At 39.2% G+C, this 16,116-nt stretch overlaps 1 protein-coding gene and 1 long non-coding RNA gene across 6 annotated transcripts in view; one reads left to right on the top strand and one right to left on the bottom strand.

Annotated features, from left to right (window-relative positions):
* LOC120618095 (uncharacterized) overlaps positions 1–13,313 on the bottom strand; it is a 45,771-nt gene extending 32,458 nt beyond the window's left edge. For both annotated transcript variants that reach the window (XR_005657141.1, XR_005657142.1), the window contains exons 1-3: positions 13,248–13,313; positions 8,381–8,457; positions 5,092–5,173 (exon numbers count right to left, since the gene is read on the bottom strand). This is a non-coding gene — a long non-coding RNA (uncharacterized LOC120618095). The remainder of the gene's footprint in view (positions 1–5,091; positions 5,174–8,380; positions 8,458–13,247) is intronic.
* Positions 13,314–15,877: 2,564 nt separating this feature from the next.
* ARHGAP42 (Rho GTPase activating protein 42) overlaps positions 15,878–16,116 on the top strand; it is a 229,197-nt gene continuing 228,958 nt past the window's right edge. For all 4 annotated transcript variants that reach the window (XM_039881976.1, XM_039881978.1, XM_039881977.1 and 1 more), the window contains exon 1: positions 15,878–16,067. In XM_039881976.1, coding sequence (XP_039737910.1) covers positions 15,914–16,067 — 154 coding nt within the window. In that variant the 5' untranslated portion in view covers positions 15,878–15,913. The remainder of the gene's footprint in view (positions 16,068–16,116) is intronic.

Below are 16,116 nucleotides of genomic sequence, written 5' to 3'. Positions count from 1 at the left end.
TGATAACAGAGTGGGCATCTGTGTCCAATTCCCAGCAGTTCGTTTCCCTCAAGGAGCAGAACCTCCCTACTCCACGTAGCTCTGAATCACCTGTTGGTTTGGACAGCCCCACCAGTCTCCAGACCACAGGGTTGAGAGAGTGACAATAATCTAGCCAATCATAACACTCCAACCCTCCCTCTACTCTGATGGTCCCAGAGATGGGCATAAGACCCACAAGGGGCCAACTGGAGTCCTTTTTTGAGCTTTACTCTACGAATACACAGAGACTCTCTCCTCTAAAGTAGCAAGCACTAAGAAACACGAAAAGCTAAAGCCAGCTGACTGAGTTTTCAGAGAGAAAAGCTGAGCTGAGAGTTATAGGGTTAAAGATAGTCATAGGAAACATCTTATTCCTGCCATGATCGAAGTCAGATCATAAAGTCTACCCCTGGAGTTTTCAGGTAAGCCCTTACCCTCTAATAAAGATTCCTCTTTAATGCTTATATTAGTTTAAGTTGGTTTTTGTCACTTGCAGCTAAAAGAGTTCTGAATAATACAGAGAGTTAAATGAGATAAAATATGCAAAATATAAAGGTTTATACAAACATTAAGGTATAACTATTACTCAAGGAATACCACGTCAGCTCCCCAAATTATCATGAGTAAAAACTGGTATCAGAGAAGTATAGTCAGGACTGTATCATGTGGGGGTAACTTGATAAATGTGAATATCCCCATTACATGACCTCCAGTCATATGTCGTAACCAAAAATAAGGGGGCACTTCCCTCCTGGGGGCTACTCTGAATTTCTGGCAATAACATATGGGTAAAGACAATACAAATTGTGTTCTGATGAACCACACTCCATAATAAAAGTTTCAAAAGCTGCCTAAAAAAGCAATCATTTAGATATACTGTCTACTACAAAATTTCTCCTATTTCCTTAAATAATGTGTAAACATTGTTTTTGTCTTCAGTGTGAATGTTCAAAGAACACAGACTGCTGATATTCTGTATTTTTGTCTCTCCTATGACTATGATGGCTTCCCCCTCCCCGCAAGTATTAAATCGGCTGTTACCTTAAAAGGCAAAAATTAGTGACTACATTTGTCCTTGTTGAAACAGAGAATAAACAAACAGCTGCGGTTAGTGCGTAGGCATTTAAGATGTTCAAAATGAAGATTGAGGTTTAGATATCTATCTCAAAAATGGGGTTCCCAGGAGAAGAGTCTATTTAGAAATGAACAGAGTGTACAGGTAGAGCAAAGACATCAATGAAAATAAAGTCTAGAAGGCTAGCTCATTTCTTTTGAAAGTCAATGCTAGACAACAAAATACGCAGTGATGATAAATAACTCCCCTTCTCTGACATGTGGGTTGGACAATTTTCTCACACATCAGAAAATAAATAGGGCAAATCTGTTTTAGTCTGTGTGTTTTCCTCTTTACCAAATGGAAAAAGGCCTGCAATTTTGTGCCAAGGTCCTGTGTGTGAAACGCAGAAGATAGTACTGGTACAATAACAAGAATGCTATGTTTAATTTAACTCAATATAACAAATATTTGAACACACCTTCACTGTTGACAGAACTGTGGGAGAGAGTAGGCATACAAACAGATTAACGCTCTTTTCCCAAAGAGAAAAATTGATGTGGAAGACCAGTCTATAAAGCGTACAAAACAGAAATTTCTCTACTTGGACATATGAAGAAGGAGAGTTTGAAACCACATCTTTTGATTCCAAATCAAGTATTCTTTCCACTGTACCAGGAGTTTTAAGATTCCACGTGTCCATTTGTATCTATTCCTTCCCTGTTGAGATCAGGTCAACAAATGGGGTGTTGTGAATTACGTATGTCCAAAAAGTTCATACCAGACATAAAGCTAACCTAGAGGAGAAACTGGATCACTCCCTGGTGATAACTGAGAAGCTTTCTGAAGAAAATAATATCTGGGGATGGTTTTGAAAAACTGATTTTTTCCTTGGAATAAGTATTAGTCAGTGTTCTCCACAGAAACAGTACTGATAAAATGTTTGTTATAGGAATTGTTTCATGTGACTAGGAGGCTGAGCAGTCCTGTAATCTGCCATGGCGAGCCAGTGGTGTAATTCAGTCTGAGTCCAAGGCCTGAGAAGGGGGTGCTAGGGAGCGGGCAACGGCATAAGTCTCTACTGAGTGCAAGGGAAGGAGAAGATGAATGTCCCAGCTCAAACACAGAAAGTTCACCCTTCCTCCAACTTATTTTCTATTCTTGCCCTCAGTAAATTGGACGATGTCCACCCACATTGGGAAGAAGGGCCATCTACTTTTCTTAGTTCTCCAACTCAAATGCTAATCTCTTCTGGAAATTCCCTCATAGACACACCCAGAAATAACATTTTCCCAGCTATTTGTGCTTCTTAACCCCATCAAGTTGACATAAAATTAACCATCACAGATGGGGATGGGCATTCCAGGAAGAAGGATCATGGAAGAGTAAGAAAATCATGAGTATGTTTGATACTGCTAGGGAGTAAAATAAGTAACTCTGAAGGAGTTGAATAGAAATCTCCTTCTTAGATTGTTCATTCTAAGTAGAGAAATGCTCAGTTGAAGATATAAATGAATTAATCTCCAAAACCACTGAGCTATATAAGTTTATATGGCTTCTAGGGTCGAAAGAGTCTTGTTCTCATAATGAAGTGGCAGCAGCTATGCATATAAAATAAAAATTTAGTTCTGTGCTGTGCCAGACCAACTTTGTTCTATCAAAGCCATTCTCTCAAACAGGATATGTGTAGTATTATAGTCATATTTATATATCAGGGACAGAATTAGATAGAACCCATTTTAGGTCCCCAGATCCTCATCCCAACCCTAACCCCATGCTGTCCATCATTCTGATAAATTCAGAGAGGGTCTTATTAGGAAGTAGGTCTTTTCTATATCTAGGCCAGAAAAATCAGTCTCATTATCAAATAAAGCCAAATGTACTTTAGGCTTTGTCCTTTTTTTAAAGGCAAACAGCTTCACTCCCTCATCCAGCTCTAGTGAAGGTGCTAACCAAAATAGAATGGCAAAACCAAAACACAAGGAAGTTAGGGCCAGGAGTCTCTATGGGCTGCAGAATTTATCCTTCATAAGTAAAAGTTTAAAGTTTTAATAATTCCAGCTCACTCATAATGTTTAACTATACTTTGGCTGGAGATTCGAGTAAAGATTTTTCAGTGTTTCCATTCTATTTTTAGTTCTGATGATGCATCAACTAAAATGTAATCACAATGTTCTTTTTGCATTATTTGAAAACTCTCTAAGCTTTGACTTCAACAAGGAGACCTCTGGAAAATTAGCAAAAATACAGACTTTTCAGCAGATTCTCTAGGAGACAAGTAAACCTTTTGAATTACTATATTGAAATCAAATTACACATAGAAGTATATTACAATTGTTTTATACTCTTAATTTTTTTTGCCCACAAATATGAACATGTGATATGTTGACCCACTCTTTCTGTCTAGGAAGGAGCAAGCCAAGTTTTACAGCCATGCATTTATTGAGCAAGTATGTTATGCCAAGCACTGATCAAACATAAATAAGAAAAAGACAAGACCTTTGTCCTTGGAATAGAACAGACAGTCAACAAAGTAAGCAAACACATGAAGTCAAGTGTGAGGTAAAGTGTCATAGATCTTATGAAAGGAAGTAGGATAAGGCACAGTTTAATATAAAGCTGACAATGAATCTCTGAAAGGAAGCCATAGGGAAAAATAGCTGTTTGCTAAGTGGACATGATGGCAGGGTGGCAAGGTTGGCAAGGGATTAAGGAAGGGTACTCCGGGCAGAAATGACAATAGCAGCAAAGTCAAAGAGACATGACTTAGCTTAGTCCAGTGTTTCTCAAATTGTGCAGTATTTAGACCTATTATAAAGGAGTAAATTTATCTTATACCCTGGAATTTGTTTAAATTGTTTTCCTAACTATGTAGAAATAAAATACTAAGTATAAATCCTAATGTTTATAGCTATTATATAATTATAAAACCCAAACACATGGATAAATTAATTATAAAGAAAAATACAAAATTAATATTCCAAATGGCAATATCAATTTAATGGCATGAGTGATATTTCTTGCTGAAATAATATTATCTTGATAACTACGAATCTTTTGAGCCTGACATGCCTATATTACTTTGTACTAAATGATTTAATTCTTTCATCATCTTTTACTAGAACCATTGCCAGATCTTTATTTATATAGCAAGCTGTGACATCATTTGGTCTTCATTCGTAATGAATATTATTTAAAACATTAAGTTTGCCTCTCTTCTTTATTTGTTAGTCCATGACAACAAGACAATTTTGTGGTTGTACTCAATTAAAAACTGATCATTCTGGACCTTTATTACACAAACTGTGGTCCACAGAGTAGCTGCACTGCCAGCACCAATGAGCTTATTAGAAATGCCTTGGGCCACAGAACAGAGCGGCCCTTTCATAAGATCTCCAGGTGAGTCCTATGTGTGCTAAAGTTTGAAATCCACTGACCTGAATGATTCAGAATATGCCAATAGTATTTTAAAAAATAATTATCAAAATTAAAACATAAAATAGAAAACTTCTCATGGAGACCTCATGAACTCCTAATGATCTCTCTTACAAGCCCATTAGGAGAATTTAAGGAAATTGAGCTTGACTGAAGCATAATTCCAGGAGCAAAAGATTTGGCAATCAGTGAGATTAGAGAGATAACGGAAACTGGTTTGGCAAACTAAGGAGTTTGGACCCTATCCATCAATCAAGAGGAGCCATGGAAGGATTTTAAGGCCTGGAGAGAATGAAATTTGCTTTTTTCGGAAAGATTATCCTCACTGCAATCATGAATTAGAGAATGGCTGACTGGAGCCATGGAGACACATTAAGGGCTTATTTCAATTGCCCAGGCAATGAGGACTGACCTCATGCTGAAGCTGGGGGTAGACAGAAATGAGTAGACGTCAGAGATATCAAAGAGGTATCTTAGTGACTGATTACTTGTCAAGTTTCTTTCTTAGCCAACTAAGGCAGGAAATGCAATCTGAAAAGCAGGTTTAGGAAAAAGGATGAAGTGTAGCAAAGTGTACATACTGAGCTTGTAGTATCTTTGGAATAACCATTGTGGAGATGTCCAGTGGGCAGGAACTACAAGGGTCTGCCTGGCAATGTAGAGCTGGAAGTAGTGAAAGCAATTGCAAAAAGAATCATCAGAGAATGACTTATGGAGAAGATACGGAATTTAAAATTATTGCCTTACCTTGCCATATAATCAACACACTTAAATAGATCTTTGGTATTTGTGAAATACTTACTTCAGTTTTATACTCTTGACCAAAATTATGCTATACTTTTTATATTGTCACAGTTAAAAGTTCTGCCTCCTACACTAATAGAAGTCACATTTTCTTAGAAATAATTTAGCTACTAATTTTTTTCTCACATTTGAAGTTGCCCTGAAACAGCTTAGATAAAGACTATGATTTATTTTTATTACTTGAGAAGGGAATATTCTTATTTTAGGTATCAACTTCATCCTGCTTTAGAAAAGGCTCATCAATAGCAGTGTTCTTTGTATATAAGTAAGCCACTACCTGCTAGAGCAGAAAGGAGCTATTATCAGATAGAATATCTCACCAACAGGTCATTAGGAATGTACGTGGCTCCTAAGAATGGTACAAAACAGTCCTTCACTTTTCCTGTTGAGTCATCATCAGTCACTTGAAGTCCAGCTGACAGGAATATCCTGGAAATCCCTCCTCTCTATTCTTCCTCTCCTTGTCAAACATGGTTTTAATATATAAACCACCTTTCAGTCCCTCTTCGACTGTCCAGTTCCCAGCATGAAAGGAAAGGTCAGGTCGTTCAGGTACTGAGTCACCCTTCTGCCTTCTGAGTGGAGCATCTGATGAACAGGATCCCAACATACCTGTTTCATGCTGATACTGACAGGAATTCATTGTTATAACAAAGGTTCTCCCTTCACAGTCTTACTTAAGTTTCCCTCTCAGGGGAAGGAATTGTCTCAGGAAAACAAACACATCCTAACACCCCTCTACATCTGTCATTCTTGCATAGTCCCAGAGCCATCCTCTCTGTGTCTTCCTGGCCTCTCCTCCAGAATAAATCGAACTCAACCAGAAAGCATGGCAGATGCATCAGTGGTGGATGGTTCATAAATAGTCTGTTTCCTCACACAGTGGGCTGTGAGCACCTGGAGGCTGCTCCCGTCTGTGTTTAAGGAACATTTTAGGAAACCTTAACTGATACTTAGGATCCCTATTGCGAGGCTGTTCCTAACTCAGAGCAGTTCCCCGTCTTACCTCCAGCCCTTCCTCTCAATTAGAGAACTGCTTCGCATTGAGGAAGTTGGATAAACCATATCACTCCTGTTTCATTCCCCAGGATTTCACCTGACTCTTGCCAACCTGACGCATCTAAACTGATATATTTTTTGGATGAGCTGGTTACTCACACTAAGCACATTCTCCAAAACTGATCTCTCTCTATGATTTTAAAACTAGGCACAATACAGATATGATAAGAGATTAGACACAGATAAACACTAGTAAAGTAGCCTCTTTAACTAAGATTGCAAGTCCTATTAGCTTACATCTAGTAAGATATCCAAGATATTTTTTAAAGATATCTACAATTCAATCAGCTATCATTTAAAAAAAACTATTCCTGAGAGTTCTAGGCCCCCAAAATATAGGAAAATGCAAGATCCTATTAATTTTTGTATTACATGTCTTTAACAGAGTCTACTTAGTCTGCTCAGGCTGCCATAATAAAATCATAGATTAGGTGTCTTAACCCAGAGAAATTTATTTTCTCACAGTCTGGAACCTGAAAAGTCCAAGAGTAAATTTCCGGCAGAGTAAGGTTTCTGGTGAGAGTTCTCTCCCTAGCTCGCACACACTGCCTTGCTGTGTCCTCACATGGTAGAGAGAGAAAGATCTCTGTTATCTCTTCCTCTTTTATAAAGACACCAGTTCTATAGAATCGAGACTCCACTTATAACCTCATTTAACCTTAATCACCTGCTTAAAAACCCTGTCTTCAATACAGTCACATTGGAAGTTAAGGCTTCAACATGACTCAACAATATGCAACATAAATTTGGGGGTGAACACACTTCGTTTCATAACAGAGTTATAAAATGCAAATTCCATTTGAGTGATCACTCTGGAAGGCTTCTGCGAGTAGATAGAAAAATAAAAGATGGTGAAACTTTTCATAAATGGGAATTGCTTCTAATTAATGTATCATAGAATCTATTTTGTGGATTAGAACCAAGAATTGTATCTAAATACAATATACCTGCATTGTATGAAGTATATTCATTTCTTTCTTTATGAGTTACTTGAAAATTTGGAAAGACGCTGATATGGTATGAATAATTTAACTTCAGGTTCATGGCTCATGACCACGTGCATGAGTTATGAAGCAATAACAATGATTATGAAAAAGATTATTCAATGAGTCCCCTTCTGGTAATGAACAAGAAATGGCATCATGGTCGAACTATCTGGTCTAAATAATCTCAGATAACTGACATTCCTTAGAGGTAAATATATGTTCTAACCTCATGGAGATTTAAAATTCTGTACATGGAGAAAGATTTAAGAGAATCAAAATTATAGTATTAAATTTTAGGTAAAAAGTGATTTGTCTTAAATGTTACGTTCTTATGTTTGTGATAGTTTGTTTTTTAAAATAACTCTAATTTAAAAACTTTAGTTGTTTGACCTGCAAAGTTAAATTGGCATTTTTAAAATTTTATGAGAATATTTAAGAGAACTTATGATTGGCCATTTTGTAAATTTGCTACTAAATTTATGTGATTATTTATCGTTCAGAAAGATTTTGCTAAGGTAATACCTTAAAAGGAAAAAAATAAATATTAAATGTTGAAGTATTAACCCATTAAACTGATGTTAATTGGAAGGGTGTTTAAATTTGTAAGTGAGACCAAACATTATTTAAAGTTTTTAAAACAATGATTGCTAACATTTGCTAAACATATAGATAGAACAGTACCATTTGTGAGTTGAACTCAGAAGCCTATGGTAAAACCAGGTTTTTTAAAAAAAATTGTAACTTTAATAGCATCAGTTATTAAAATTAAAAAATAAAACATTCTGATTATCTTTACGGATGAAAATTGTCCTCAAATGCACCAAAAAAAAACCCAAACCAAAACAAAAAAAAAACCTGACATCAACAATGAGAGTAAAAGCAAGACAATTCAATGCAAATAATCACAAACAATGTAATTGAAGTGTGGCTTCTTTGTCTGTTTCCAACGGAGGCTCTGGCTGCAGGCTGCTTCCCCCTGGTATTGGCATCTAGCTAAGCATCTGCTTATCATTCCACTTACCTTTTCTCCCTTTGCCTAATCTCAAAAACACATACATCTTCTACTCTCTTTTCTCTGACCCTTTTCCATCTTGACACCTACCAGGAGAGGAAAAGATTAGTAGAGTGAAATGTACATTAAGAAGAATTGAGACTTCTTATACTACTTTTATTTGTCTAGTAAATTAAAGTTTAATCTCAGTAATCCACTCTGTCTCCCAATAAAATTTAATAAATTAGCAGCTGGAAAAAAAAGAATTAATTAATAAATGTAAAAATAAGAATTCTACCCTTTCTGAAAAATAACTTTGTCATCATTATACACAATTTTGTAAGATTTTCTAATTCCAGGTATAATTCACACGGACAGACTATAATTTAATGTACATTTTAAGGGATAATATATGTTTTATTTTATTTCTCATAAAGGAAGTTGCTATTATGACTATTGCTTGCAGATTCTCTTTCAGATTTGGTCTTTTTTTCCCATCTGAAATGCTCAAACCATAGAAACTGTGGGTCTGTTCTTTGTTTTCCTTATCACTCTGACTGAGTTATGATTTTCTCCTTGCTGGGTGTGGAGTCATTTGAGTTAGTTTCCTTAAGCTCCTTCTGGGCTTGTTATTTTCCTCATCACATTTCTCACTGCCTCAGCCAGGGCCACAGCATGTTACTTGGCAGCAGTTCTAGTGCAGACATACTCAATGCCTGGAAGCACTGATAGTGAGCTCCACTTCACCTTTCATGCTCAGTGGAGCTCAAGCAACACATAGAGACCTCCACACCAAATGGGAGAACCCTGGAGAAACTTCCTGTGCTCCCCTACACATCTGCTCAGATGCCTCTACCAAAGAAGCCAAGAAACAATTTTTAGACGATTATAAGGCATTCGTGCATTGAAAACATTTGTTAGGTCTCTTGTGTGGGCTGATAGTGTGCCAGGTGCATGAGATACAAAGAATAAGACATGGTCTAAAAGCTTAAAGTGTAAAAGCAAAGAGCGTAAATGTGGCGGGGAGGGGAAAGAGCTATGTAAAAAATATATTATAAATTTGTATAAGTGTCCTAACAGAGATATTTTGTTGTGCTGTGGTCTTGGAGTCAGAGTGGGTGTGGGGTGTGTTGCATGCCGATAAGCTGGCTGTAACTCCTGGCAGCTCTATGAGTGAGTGATGTCCACAACATTCTGTCCTCAGTAGCCCCGCTCAGCTCCTACAAGCTCTTGCCTATGGCTTCTTTTATGGAATCAGTCATCTCATACTTGTTCTTCCTCTTTTCCTGCTGCCTTCTATTTTTCCCAGTATGATAGTCTTTTCTAAAGAACCTAGCCTCCTCATGATGTACCCAAAGTAGGACAGCTTCATTTTTGTCATTTTTGCTTCCAGTTTTGTCATTTTTGCTTCCTTTATTTCAGGCTTAATTTGCTCTAGGATTGACTTGTTCATCTTTCTGGTGGTCCAGGGTATCTGTAGAGCTCTCCTCCAATGCTGTATTTCAATAAATCAATGGGGGGTGGGGTGGGCGGTCAGCCTTCTTCGCTGTCCAATTTTCACATCTGTACATACTAATTATAGCCAGAGACTCTCTGTTTATCCTGGAGTTTTTGTTTTTTGTGCCTCAGTGTCCTCAACCTCAGTGTCCTGAACCTGGAGGTAAAGTTCTTACCTCCAGAGTTAGAGTGAGGAGTAGTAAGCCTAGCGGGATCAAGGGCACTGTAGTTTCTCAGTAAAAGCTTCCCTTATCCTGTGTGCTCAGTGGTTTCTATGGAATCCAGGAGAGGCCACCCCTAAAAGAGTTCTAGCGAGAGGTAAGGAGATACAAAACTTCCTCTCCAAACACAGCTGCACATCTCTGAGCCTAGTACCCATGACTGATTCTCATCGTCAGTGTGGAGTGTCTTCCTAACTCTGAGTCAAAGAGACATAGCGATGTCTCAGATATAGAGCTGAAAAAGATCTAAGTAAAATCATGAATATAAAGAGCTTAAGGCAATGTCTGGCACACCATGAGGGCTTAATAAATAATAGCCATTATCACTATCATTCTAATTTTATACTTGAGGAAGCCAGAAAGCTTGAAGGGTAAATCTCCCTAAACCACTATAAATGGCCTTTGTGTGACCATTTGATTAATGTCTCCATTATAACTGATTACACTGAAAATTTAATTAGAGCAGGAATGAGGGAAGGTTTGCTTACCCTTATATTCTCAGCATCTACCGTGGAACAGGGATATAATAGATACCTATAAATATTTGTTGAATTCACTCGATATTTTTAAATCTGGCTTTTTGCTAGTTAGATCTAGATTGACATTCAACTCCACTACCTTCTAGCTATGTACCTTCTAGCTATGTAAACTAAGCACTTTGAATCATAATTTCCCCACCTGAAAATGGGGCTGACGGTACTTAATACTTAACATTCACAGGATTATGGTTAAGCTTAGATAAGGAGATATACATAAGCACTCTTGTATCATACCCAGCACATGGAGGTACACATTATATTTTAGTCTCCTGATCTTTTGCTGTCTGCTTTATGGTTTTCTGTCAGAGTTAGCAAACATCACGGTTTGCCACAAGAGGGCAATACTAAATGGAAATAGAAATCTATGCCTAAAAACCAAACCAAACAAACAAAATAAAAACCAAATAAGCAAAACAAAAAAATTCCCTAAATTAATTAAATTCATTCTCTCTTCTCCCCCCGACCCTTTCTTCCTTTCTCATTTTTTCTAGCTCTCTCTCCCTCTCTTCTCTGGGTAAATGTAGTTAGTTGATGAGGGTTTCATGCTTAGAATTCTGTTCCTTTCCTTCATTCTTTTCTTCAGAATTCTGTCATCATAATAAAATTTAGCTTTAGAAGAGACGTTAAAAGTCATATTGTCGCATGGAACATATTCTATCCTCTGCAGTTACTGCTGCTCCTTTAGTCAATGGACTTGACTTGCTGCTTCCATGGCCCTTCTGTTAAGCTAACCCCTAGCCCCTGACTGTTAATGCTGCACGTCTCTCCTCCAGACACACCTGTTAGTTACACGAACAATACCTCAACCCTAGCATGGAAAACAAAGCCTGTTTACATTTATTCTAAAAAGATAATTCTTCTGAGTTATATAGGCTCAAATCTTAGAGTTATGTTGGATTCCTACCTCACCATGCAATCACACAGAATGTTTCCTTCCTTTATTTAATAGGCTCACTGCCCATCTCTTCCTCACTCTCATACCTACCCACCTAGTCCAAGTCTCCTCTTCTCATCTCTCAACCATTTACCTACTTGGTCTTCAGACTATTGTTGGGCAATAAACACTTAGAGTCAATATACTCACACAATATGGTCTATGTCCTGTGCTTTTGCTAGGAAAGACTCCTTTTTCTTGCCCCTGGACAAAGCAAAGTTTCCTTTCCAGCACAGGCTACATCTAGCACTTGTCTGTGTTTCATGACAACAGTGGAAAGGAGAAAAGGAGCATTACATGCATTTGAGAGGAGCTCCACGATCTACTTTTTAGCTGCAAAAAGCAATGTTAGTAAGTCACTAGGCCACTGTCGCTAGTAATATGACATGTACACTTGCCCATTGGAGAATGCAGTGCCATACATCAACCAATCTGACAAGAATTGTATGGAACACAAAAAATGCTTTTAAAAAAGCGGAAAAAATAATACTTGCTATGGATGGCCTTGATCCAAGCTACCTTTTTCTGTTTGCAGAAGAATATCTTAAAAACTCTCTTGATTTAAAATTTACGTAGGTTCAAATGGTTTCAAAAACAAATCTGATTCTTATGTCTTCTTTGCTTCTCTTATTAATAATTAAGTCATCTAAGTGAAATAAGTCAGACACAAAGGATAAATGTATAATTCTACTTATATGAGGTACCCAGAGTAGTCGAATTCATAGAGATAGAAGTAGAGTGGTGGTTACCAGGAACTGGGGATTGGGGGATATGGGAAGTTGTTAATGGGTACAGAGTTTCAGATGGGGAAGATAAAAGTGTTCTAGAGATGGATGGTGGAGATGGTTGCACAACAGTGTACTTACTGCCGCTGAATTGTACACTTAAAAATAGTTAAAGTGGTAAATTACATGTTATGTGTATTTACTGCATTAAAAAAATGTTAAAAAAATTAAATCATGTGTTTTGTTCATTTAGGTTCAATATTGTTTTTCTAGACATGATGTAGGGTTGAACTAAATGATACAAAAATTACTTTCAAGGAGCATCTTTAAGGAAAGAAAACACACAGGTGGAAATGCAAGCAGTGGCAGTGTCACTACATTCTCACCATAGGAAAGGCTGAAAAGTATGTTAAATCTCTCTAGGTACATTCATCTTCTGTTTAGTCACCTCTTAACTGAACCCAGGCCTGAACCCAGGCTCAGAATACCTGAGTCTGAAAGGCCTAAGTCTACAAAACTAATTAAAAAGAATATTAATAACAGTAACACTCAGAATATATTGAGCACCAGGCTTAAGTGCCAGACACGATCTAGGTCAAGAAAAAAGTTTTAGGCAGGTTTATAAATATATGTTAGTTTACTGTACCCAATTCACTATTTTGCTTTTTAAAATAAAGACCCACACATCCCATTTCAGAATTAAGAAAACAAGCAGATACATTTCTTTGTGCCAGTAACCATGCCAAAGAGTATGTCAGCCAATCATGTTTGTGAAACTCATCATGCAGTTGACACAACCGTGTATTGTAGAGTAGAAATTTTTGGAGAGGCTATATTTCAATCCATTAAAATTTCCTATGGAAAAAAAAGCTTACGGGTATAAACACTCTTTGATTTAGAAAGCCTATTCTCTTAAAATGTATCTGGTTCAATTATTACAGTAAGAAAAATAATACATGAAAACAACAGTTCAAAACTGACCGTAAACCTCCCTCAAAGCAAGGCCATTCCTGGTGTCTCTCAAGTAGCTGGGTTAATGTGGCAAAAGAGAAAGCCTGACTAGCAGGTATAATTAAAGGATGAATCACAGGGATAGTCATGAGTAACTCTGAAAGCACCTACAGGGAAAAAGTCCATTGTGACATACAAAACTTTAGAGGTTAAAGGATAGAAAGTATGAGGAAAAATCTCAATCGATGTGAATGCGGTAATGGACATCAGTGGAAACATATTGATAATGGCATCAGTGCATTGTTAGTAGAGAACATATTCTGCCTCATGTGATATGGGTACCCATTCTCAATGTTTTCTATTCTGAAAACTGCTTGAAGTCAGATACTATGCTTTGCTTTATCTTTTCATATAAATCCTTTCTCTGTTCAGATCCTAATAATGTACACAGTAGATATAAAAGACGTAATTACAGACCCAAATGACTAAATGATATCCTATATCTTAGAAGCTGGAATAAATTTGTCCTAGACTTTTAAAGAAAAATTAAAAATCGACATACAACATATTAAATGGTACTTATCAAAGACTGTAGAAGCATTTTCGAAGAACTAATCACAGGACTTTAATGAAAAACAGGAAGAGATTGTTATATTTTATCCTGTTTCATATCTCAGTAGTTGGCATTGGGTTTAGTTGCTTGGAACAGCAACATGGCAAAAGTTGAAAGGAAACTATCTGTTTGGACTGACTGGTTTTTGGTCTTTTGGCTGTGTGATGAATAAAGGTGAAATCACCTCAGGTGAAAAACAGCCCCACTGCTGCTTGCTTCTGTCACTCCATTAACTGACAAATAATAGTATTATTTCCCTACACCCCACCTACCCAAATGAGGAGTATTTAACTGACAAGTTAAACACTTGAAAAAATAACCGTAATGGCGACTGGCCATTCTGTCAATATTTTGAGATCTTATGATGTAGATATGGGTGGAAGATTTTTAAGTCTAATTTCTGTGGCTCAGAAGAATTTAAATCAAAGCCATCATCTTATCTGTCTTAGTTTAGGATTATGTGCTATTTTTAATGTTCATGTGTACTTTTTTCAAAAAGCCATTTGAAACTAAGTCTTAACAATTTCTGAAACTTAATTGGTAAAAATGTAAAGCACTTTAATGCAATTTTTCCCGTGATCTGCACAAGAGTTTTTTTTTTAACAGATGGTTCAAATGGACAAAGCAATGAAAACAAAAATTAAAAGCAGATCTTGAAGGAAAATAACTGGGTTCTCAGAAATCCTATAGATGATGGCAGGACTGGATGTAAAGCAGCAGTTTCTTTTGTGTCCTGGTTTGGAGAGAACAGAAATTTATTAGGTGATCCTCTACCAGAGGAGGGGGAACTGCCTCTTGGTGGGAACTAACTATTCGTTTAGAACTCCAGCCAACTTCAACAATTTAAAAATCTCCATGCTTGTAGGGCAATTCTTTCCAGGTGCTATGTAGTATTGTGAGGCTAATAGGTATTCTCCGAGACATAGGAACGGCTAAGTAGGAAATGGGTATTTGGCTGATGAGAATGACCTACAGTGTTCCCACCTTCACAGCCACTTGGAAAAACAACAATAAACAGCCCACGGCCTGTGAAGCTTTTTGTTTGTTTTGTTTTCCATATAAAACTCTGACTTCCTTGGATCAATGAAGTGAGCGGTGGGAAACAGACAGGAAAGCTTTTCAACCTGGAATTTATAATCATTCAGTGGACGCGTGTGAAGTAAAATCTAAACTAACGCTAGAAAGTAGCATCGTTCAACCAGGCTTCAAAATGTTATCTTAAACTTTAGGGAAAGTTAACGCTGATTTCTCTCCCAGACAATTCTAGGGAGCGGGTAGTGAGGAGGAGGGGTAGAGGAGGTATGGTGGGAGTTTGGGAAACTTGTGGCGTGGAGGACCTCAACGTGTCACCGGGGGCTACAAGGAGCCAGGCGCCCGGGAGGGGACAGAGTTAACGCCGCGGGAGAAGGCAGGAGCGCAGCCTGGCCGCGGCGGCGCAGAGCCTGGGAGCGAAGTGCAGGACACAGAGGGTGGGGGCAGAAGGGTAGATGGAAGAAGGGGCGGGGTGGCGCGGGGTGGGAGCGCGGAGGCAGGAGGAGGGTCTCGGAGCCCGGGCCGGATCTGCGAGCTCTCTGAGCCTGCGTCCGCCGAGGGGGTGGGTTTCCCCGGCCCGGCCCGGCCCGGCCCGAGCGGTGGCTGAGCGCGGCTGGCTCACAGCGCAGACGACTGTCAAGAGAGTAGGAGCGCGGAGCTGCCGGAGCTGCCGGAGCTGCCGGAAGTGTCTGCGCGCCGCGAGGAAACTTTCCTGCTGCGGCCGCGGCCCATAGCTCCGCCGCCTCCTGCTCGCGGCGACAATGCGCCGCGATGACAACACCCTGAACGGCCCTGTGCCGCGGCCCACCCCCGGTGTCTGCGCCCGCCTCGCGGTCGGGGAAGACTGAGCTCCGAGGCGTCCGCGTGCCGCGCGCGGGAGCCCCGCGCAGGCGGCGGGGCGCGCGGGGCCCATTCCTTTGGCACAGTCCCCTCCCGTCCCGGCGCGTTCTCCGCGATCGCGGGTCCCCAGCGCCCGCCGCAGTCGCCGGCTGTCCCCGCCCTGACCGCTGACCCAGACGTGTCCCCGGCGGCCGCTGGCAGTGCCTGTACCATGGGGCTCCCTACTCTGGAGTTCAGCGATTCCTACTTAGACAGTCCGGATTTCAGGGAGCGCCTGCAGTGTCACGAGATTGAGCTGGAGCGAACCAACAAGTTCATCAAAGAGCTCATTAAGGACGGCTCTCTGCTCATCGGGGCGTTGAGGAGTAAGTAGAGCTGGCGGGGGAGGGTGGAGAGGGAGCGGGGATCTGGAGT

The sequence above is a fragment of the Pteropus medius genome, unplaced genomic scaffold (genome assembly GCF_902729225.1).
Source record: "Pteropus medius unplaced genomic scaffold, Ma_sr-lr_union100, whole genome shotgun sequence".
Taxonomy (NCBI): domain Eukaryota; kingdom Metazoa; phylum Chordata; class Mammalia; order Chiroptera; family Pteropodidae; genus Pteropus; species Pteropus medius.
Note: the sequence above shows the minus strand (reverse complement) of the source record. Positions and strands in the feature narration are given on the sequence as shown.